Consider the following 8,135-nt stretch of genomic DNA (forward strand, 5'->3'; position numbering starts at 1 on the left):
GCTCTAAGCTAAGTTCTGAGAGAACAAAGGACATTCCTAAAATAAACTATAGATTATGGAAAGGCACAGACATTTGCAATAACATGGTGTGTTTGTAGAACTGCATGTTCTTCAGAATTGCTAAAGGGTAAACTGAGAACATGGTTGCATGGATGTGTGTCATAGAGGACATTTGGTAGGCTAAGGAATTTAAACATTATCCTAAGTGAGAAAGGGATCCCTTAAAGTGTTTTAAGTGTAAGCCTTATGTGATACAATCGATGCGGGATTTGGTGGGCAGTCTGCCACTCAGACATGTGGTTCTTCAGTAGTAGAATACTTAAAGACTGCCTCTCTGACTAGAGTAATAACAATCTTGTTTCTCCTCTTCTTTTTGTCCAATGGAAGACACACCAGTGGAATGGCATTGTGGAAGAATCACACCACAATAACAAGATTCATCCTGCTGGGCTTCACAGACCAAGCAGACAAAAAGCAACTCCTCTTTGCCATCTTCTTGCTCATCTACTCCATGACCGCGGTGGGAAACCTAGGCATGATAGACCTGATCCGCACCAGCTCTGCCCTCCACACCCCCATGTACTTCCTCCTGAGTGCACTCTCCTTCGTTGACATCTGCAATTCCTCTGTGTTCACTCCCCGGCTCCTGGTCAGCTTCCTCTCCATTGACCAGTCCATCTCCTTTGGAGGCTGTGTGGTCCAGATGGCCCTCATGTGTATCCATGGTACTGCTGAATGTATTCTCCTGGCAGTCATGGCCTATGACCGATATGTAGCCATCTGCCACCCTCTCCTCTACCACACCATCATGTCCAAACACTTCTGTGTCCAACTGGTGGTGGCTACCTATGCTGGAAGTATGTTCAATTCAGCTGTACAGACAGGGAATGCCTTCAGTTTGCCCTTCTGTGGCCCCAACATCATTGATCACTACTTCTGTGACATCCCTCCTGTGCTCCAGCTGGCCTGCTCAGACACTACCATGGCCAATGTTATTGTGCTTTTCTTTACTGCCTTGTTCACTGTCCCCACAGTCTCAATCATCTTGGTCTCTTATGCCTACATCCTGGTCACGATCTGCAGGATGAGGTCCCTAGAGGCCCAACGCAAGGCTTTCTCTACTTGTGCCTCCCACCTCACTGCCCTCTTTCTCTTCTATGGATCTGTATTCCTTGTGTATATCCAACCCAGCCCTGAAAGTGCCTCAGCCTATAACAAGATCCTCTCTGTGTTCTACACCATCATGATCCCCATGTTGAACCCCCTGGTCTACAGCCTAAGAAATAAAGATGTCAAGGCTGCTATACTAATTAGGGTTCTTAACCTAAGCAGAAAAGGAATTTTTTCAAAAGTTATGAGACAGCTTATAAAATAGAAGAGAAAGTTAGAGAACACAGCTGGGACAGGAATCAAGGGAGGTAAGGCATAGCTACGACCTCAGCACAAAAACAGTCTGTGTAGGCTGCCACCAATGGGCACGTCATGTTTGCACACTCTCCATTACTACAGCTTGTGCCACAGCTCTGAAAGTTTACTTCTGCTCTGCTCCTAGGCAAAGCCACCCATACACTAGCCACCATACCATAATCTATTGCATCTAAGCATGTATTATCTCTAACTGATTAATCCTACACCTTTTCATCACTCTCTGAAGCTCAAATCCGAAGCAGGAGCATCAACCTGTTTGGCTGTGCAGGTATCTAATATCCACTCATGTCTTACATTTAGTGGTACCCAACACATACACATCTAGTTTACAGATCCTTGGGAGAAGGAATTAGGGCCTCTTTTTACTTCAGATGTGAGAATTGGAATCTATCTTCTTCACATCTTGATATTTCCCCAAAATAAAGAAATCAGTGAATGCTGAACTGTGAAAATGCCATATTTCGACCAAAAGAGCTTTCCCTATAAGGTTCTATAGGTAATACTGCCCTTCAAAATACATAACATTGGAGATATGGTCCATGGTGTGTTGAATAGAAGAATGAGACAACAATCATTTGAGTTCATGTGAGACAATGGACCCCCTAGTATGGAAACACTATTATAATTAGCTAGGAATCAGAATATGGTCTAGAGCAATGTATGCTACCATTTTTAAATAAAAGTCCAATTTATGCAAAATATAAAGCTAAAAGGCCATATAACTTTCTCAATCAAAACCAAATTACATTATGTCTTGAGACAAAACATTTTTTATTCTAACAGAAGTCAATGTTACTAGGGTATGGCAAAAAAAGGAAAAGGAATTTATTTTGAAAACCAGATGCCGGCCTTGCAGACGCCACCGTCATGACCACAGCTCCTGGCACAATCATGGTCATCCCCATTGTGTTCTTCCCAATTGCCATCAACTGCGAGCCCCTGGGCTGCATCTTCCTCAAGCTGTTTGCAGACAAACTTCCAAAGACAGCAGAAAATTTCCATGCCCTGAGCACTGGGGAGAAAGGATTTGGTTATAAGGGATCTTGCTTTCACAGAATTATTCTGGGGTTTATGTGCCAGGGTGGGGACTTCACATGCCATAATGGCACTGGTGTCAAGTCCATATATGGGGAGAAGTTTGATGATGAGAACTTCATCCTGAAGCACACAGGACCTGGCATTTTGTCCATGATCAATGCTGTACCCAACACAAATAGTTCCCAGTTTTTCATCTGCACTGCTAAGACTGAGTGGTTGGATGGCAAGCACATGGCAAGGTGGAAGAGGGCATGAATATTGTGGCAGCCATGAAGTGTTTTGGTCCAGAAATGGCAAGACCACCAAGAAGATCACCATTGCTGACTGTGAACAAGTCTAATTTGATTTGGCTTCTGTCTTAATCACGAGACCATTCATTCTGTAGCTCAAGAGAGTGCCTTCCACCCTTGGGCTGCTCTCACTACCTATCATCTTTGTGCTGTTGCTGCAGTTCTTTGGGTTCCAGTAATCCTCCCCTTCCTTCCAGGTGGAGTTGGATTGCAGAGTTAAATTTGTGATTATGAAATAAAAACCTTAAACAACCAAAAAAAGAAGAGAAAAGAAAAACAGATGTCAACTGTGATTCTATATATTTTTGAGATTGAAATAAAATTGGCTTGAATCCCATTCCATGTGTGGTAGAATCTTTGCATCCTTCTCAATCTCTCTAGGGAATCTGAAGTAGAAGGGGGTAGGAATGTAAATGGCTTGTCTTCTATCTGCCTTCCTCTAGCTATGAGCTTCTAAATACTTCAGTTTGTGAATCATCCAGGAAGAGGAAAAAGCAGGTGATTGAAGTATATGAAAGGAATTAGTGGAAAAGGGAAAAACCAAATCTGACAGTAGTAGGTCCTGGTGAGGAAGGAAAAGGGATGCTGAATCATCACAGCTGAACTTGAATCCAATGAATAAGAAAAGTAGCATTGTATCTCCACTAAACCAAACCTCCATATTCATATGTCTGAGGTGTTCATTCCTCATAAACAGCAAGGTAAGAAAATGTTTTCTTAGAAAATCAAATCATTCTTGGGTGGACCTGTTAAACAATGCTTCATGATAACATTGAAATCATATGCAGTGATGTACTAATTTTCTTTACAGATTTGGTGTGATTTTTCTTAATATTCTTTAAAAAACTAAAACAAAAATAAAAAGCTCCAGCCAGTTCCCAAATTCATCACCATCCAACACTCCCAGACTCAGGAATATAGGTACTGACACAAGTCATAATAGCACCCTTTCCATTGAATAATATTCATTTTAGTAATAATTTTTTTAGGGCCAAGGAGACAAAGTGGGCCAAGCCCTTGGGGGAAGAACATCATAGTAAAGTGGGGAATCAGCTGTGGCATAGTGATACTTAGTGAAAAAAAAGCAAGATTTCCAGTGGCTGACAGCTATCACATACCATACAGAGATGTCTTTTCAGGCATCACTTCTAGGGATAAATTGGGGTCACCACATATCACCTTCCAGTTTCATCCTGGAGTAACCAAAAATATGCCAATCCCTGCTGGCTCATGTGTGAATTAAGGAACACAGGATGGAAGGAAACACATGTATGTAAGACAGGACCATCCTAAAAGAAAGAATCCCAAAACAATATCAGAACATCTCCAACTGGAGTTGGCCAGAGGCCACTAGCATCATAGGGAGGGGTACATACTCTCCAGAAGATTCCTGGACCCTGATGGGGAGTGGTCACTATCCTTCTCCTCAGATCATGGACTGGGCACTGATCTCCCTCTCCAGATGGTCACAGACCCAGTTATCTTCCACATCATCTCTAGGATGTCAGAGTAACTGGCCACCAGCCCCGTGAAGCTGAGGTAGATGGCTCACAGGCAGTAAGTGTGTGGATAAGCTGGGTGAAGATGGATTTGTTCCATGGAGGGGCCACCAGTCAAGCTGAGAGCACAGCCCTCTACTCTAAGATGCTTATGAAGTATGATGGGCCCCCACATTCTGAGTGGCTGATTAAAGAATATTTTTACCCAGAATGCTCTAGGCCCACAAATATGCAAAGCATTGACAGATGAACAATATGTCTGAAATATAACCTCAGTGTCTGAATCATACCACATAGTTTGCTCTTCTACTCATTTGTGCTTCTAAGTTCTAAACTGCAAATCTTTACTATAATGACTTGAATTGCTCTGCTTACGCTTAAAGTACCAGCAAACAATGTTGTGTGCAAGACTGGAGGGCTCTCGAATTGGGTCCTAGGAGGACTGATGCAGAAAAAAGACCACAGAAAGACTCTGGAATCAATGCAGTGTACTGGGAAACCTCCAAGATTTCTCAGGGGGTTCCCATTTTTACACCTTTGCCTTCATGACTTTTCCTCTTATGACTTCACAGGTCACCACCTTCAGATGTTCAGAGCAAATATATGTGCTTGCCCTTGCAGCCCCAGCATGAAAGTCCCACCAGTAGATCTAGAGAAACCCATCCTTTAGGTCCTAAAGTCTCTTTTTGTCTCAGTGTGACTGTCTCATCCCATTGTTAAATCCAATTTACATATCACATATCAAAAGACTTGCATCAAGAGAACAGTGACTCTAGTTCAATGATGGCCCTGTGATGGGTGGAAAACATTCACAAATATGGAAATGGTAAAGAGTTCATTTCAGAGATACAGTCAAGCTGCTTTCTCATTCTTTCTCCAGAATGGAAATCACTGCCAAAATTTCCCATATTTCCAGGTGCTGAAAGATAACCTCATTTCATAACAAGTATAACACCCAAATTTCTCAGTTTCAGAGATCTTTATAACCCAATGCTTGCTTCATGGAAAAGTATGCATTTTTCTTTGTTTCTTCTTGGGTTCTTATCCTTTGTGCTACCTTAAGGTCAAATTACAAGGTTCCAACATATTGAAGTTTGGAGTAAGTATTAAGCTGAACTGGTAGTCTGTTATTTGGAGGGTATTTTCAAATGTGTGCCTCTGAAACATGTGTATGTTGGTTTGTTTCCAGGGCACTTTTCTCCACTTTTTTGAGAAAGGTACCATAGTACAACTGGTCTCTCTGCCAACAGCCAGTGTTAGGAACTGTGTCCACCATTTGTGGGATCCATAAGGCTCAAAGTATTCATATTCCCATTTTTAAGGTTGAGAAAACTGAGGCACAGACAGGTAAAGAAATTCCCTAAGATTAAGTAATTAACAAGTGGCAGAGCTAGGATTCAAAGTCAGCCCCTGGACTCTCAGGACTCACCACTACATTATATTGTCTCCAGTAACTTAAGAAATATTTTACGGACTCCTCAGATAAAGAGTCTCCAGGGATGGCTGTCATTAATTCCCTCCTTCGCTGAATGCACACAACACTCCTCCCATCAAGCAAGGGAGTTCATTTGCCTTTCCCTTGAATCTGGACTAGTCTTGTGACTGGATTGCCAGATTCAGCAAATTAAATTTGAATTACAGAGAAACAATGAATAATTTTAGTATAAATATGTCCCATGCAATATTTGGTAAATATACTAAAATTGTATTCATGTGTTTTACCTGACAACTCTACTTTTGACAAAAGTATTGACAAACAGAATATAACAGAAATGACAATATGCCATTTCCAAGCACAGCCTTCAAAAGGACAGGCAACATCCACTTCCCTCCATCTTGGAAGTCTACTCTAAGAACACTGTACTGTGAAGCAGCCCCGGTTCACCATGTGGAGAAGTACTGAGCACGAAACCATGACAAAGCCTCCTTGACTTTTTAGGACAACCCAGTTGCTGTCTGCCTGCCGCTGAGAGAGTGACCCCAGTCTACAACAAGCTGAGCAGAAGAACCACCTAGCCAAGCCTTGCCTAAATTCTTGACCCACAGAACTGTGAGAAATAATAAATTGTTGTCATTTTAAGAAATTAACTTTTGTGGCAGTTTCTGATTTAGTGACAGATAACTGAAATAATTCCTCATGGGATCATACCTCAGTTGTTATTAATTTAGTCCCAGATATTTATGGAATCCTCAGGAAGGGCTCCAACAAGCCTGGTTTTTGTGTTTGTGCAATCTTATTCTCTCCACCATCCCCTTTTTAGTAGGAAGTACAGCCTGAGATTCAAAGCATGGAATTTGAAAATTACAAATCTTGGGCCTGAACTCGGTTCTGTCACAGAAAGCTGTTTGTCTTTGGTCTCTTTATCTGATAGAATTCTATCAATATTAACAGCCTCATAAGGTTGTCTGTAAGGACTAAAGGCAATTGTCTATAAAGATTTTAGACTCGTGTCAGTCTAGGGCCTAGCACATATAAGCTGTTATTACTCACCTTTATATTCAATAATTTCTCCCTAACCTGGTTTATTTTATTATTTTCCCTCATTATTTCTATCCAGTGGAAAAGGTTAGTGAAGCCCCAAATCTTATGACAAAAGGCTGGCAGGGCCCACCCCTGAAGAATCAACTTTTTGATGGGGGCAGTCTCCTGGGACAGGAGAAATGGAGTAAGGTATCTGCCTTTCTAAGAAGCACCTCATCTTGCCATGCTAGCCCCTTGTTTCCTATTCCCCAGACCTGGCAATCATGGAGAAACTATATGCATCTAAATATAGGCCAGACATATTACCTAATGAAATTACTCCCCAGACCACTCATCCATGTTCCCAACATTCCTTATTTCTCATTCACCATGAATTAGAAGTAGGTAAGAAGATAAGATGAAACAGAAATTACATGGCTTATAAAATCAGACAACCTGAACTCTAAATCTAATATTTATTGAACATATGTGCAAGGCATTCTGTGAAACATATTGAGCATGCTATTTCACTTAACTCTAACATCACTTCTATGAGTGGGTTTATGCGTATTTCACATATGAGGAAATGGAGAGTCTAAGAAATTATCTTATCTAAAGTCATACGAATTACATTTCACAGAGCATGTTTCATCTGATTCCAAATTCTATGTTCAACTACAATGCCTAAAACCTCTTGGATTTTTGTTGGAATTATGCAACAATTGACATTTCTACAGCCTCCCCAAAATTCAAAGAACAGTTTTCATATTTTTCCTCCAAGATTCAGCTTTCTATTAAAAAGATAGAAGTTCTTCCTCAAGAAGCTGGTTATAGAATTGACATGTTATCCAGGAATCCCATTACTAAGAATGTACTCAGAAGAACTGAAAGTAAGATAAGAACTGGTATTTGCACTCAGATGTCAATAGCAGCATTATTCACAATTGCTAAAGGTGGAAACAACCCAAATATCCGTCAACTAATGAATGGATAAACAAAATGTGTTATATACATACCATGGAATACCATTCCATTCAGCAGTGAGAAGAAATGAAATTGGGATGTGTATGACAACATGGATAAACTTTGAGGACATTTTGTTGAGTGAAATAAGCTAGGCACAAAAGGACAGATACTTTTGTTTTACTCAACATCATTTAAGAATTTGATAGATAGCCAGGGCTTTGTAGCTTGTCCTAATTGTTTGCTTAACTCAGGCTCTTAAGACACCATTGTTTTTGATGCTTCTTTTAATTCCTAAAAAGAAGGATTACTGGTTAACATAATATCATCAATAGGGTTACAGCCACTGTTGTTTTCTTCCACCAGGCCTTCTGCTGTAACTGATAAAGTACAAGGTTTTCTCATATTAATAATGTTTATAATATTGTTGGGATACTGAAAACCCTTCATCCCTAA

The 8,135-nt window shown here is 40.7% G+C and overlaps 1 protein-coding gene and 1 pseudogene across 1 annotated transcript; both read left to right on the forward strand.

The window, feature by feature from the left end:
- Positions 1-400: 400 nt before the first annotated feature.
- Positions 401-1,375, forward strand: LOC101434110 (olfactory receptor 5G9-like). Its single transcript, XM_023592441.2, has 2 exons — positions 401-966; positions 1,048-1,375. Exons 1-2 carry the CDS (start codon positions 401-403, stop codon positions 1,373-1,375), a joined length of 894 nt encoding a protein of 297 aa, XP_023448209.2.
- Positions 1,376-2,319: 944 nt separating this feature from the next.
- On the forward strand, positions 2,320-2,806 carry LOC101433685 (peptidyl-prolyl cis-trans isomerase A pseudogene; annotated as a pseudogene).
- Positions 2,807-8,135: the final 5,329 nt, after the last annotated feature.

This window comes from Dasypus novemcinctus, chromosome 10 (assembly GCF_030445035.2).
Source record: "Dasypus novemcinctus isolate mDasNov1 chromosome 10, mDasNov1.1.hap2, whole genome shotgun sequence".
Lineage (NCBI taxonomy): Eukaryota > Metazoa > Chordata > Mammalia > Cingulata > Dasypodidae > Dasypus > Dasypus novemcinctus.

Coding starts and splice junctions, on each gene's coding strand:
- LOC101434110 (XM_023592441.2), top strand. CDS start 401: ATGGCATTGTGGAAGAATCACACCACAATAACAAGATTCATCCTGCTG. Junction 967..1,047: donor CCTCCTGTGCTCCAGCTGGC/CTGCTCAGACAC, acceptor CTCAATCATCTT/GGTCTCTTATGCCTACATCC.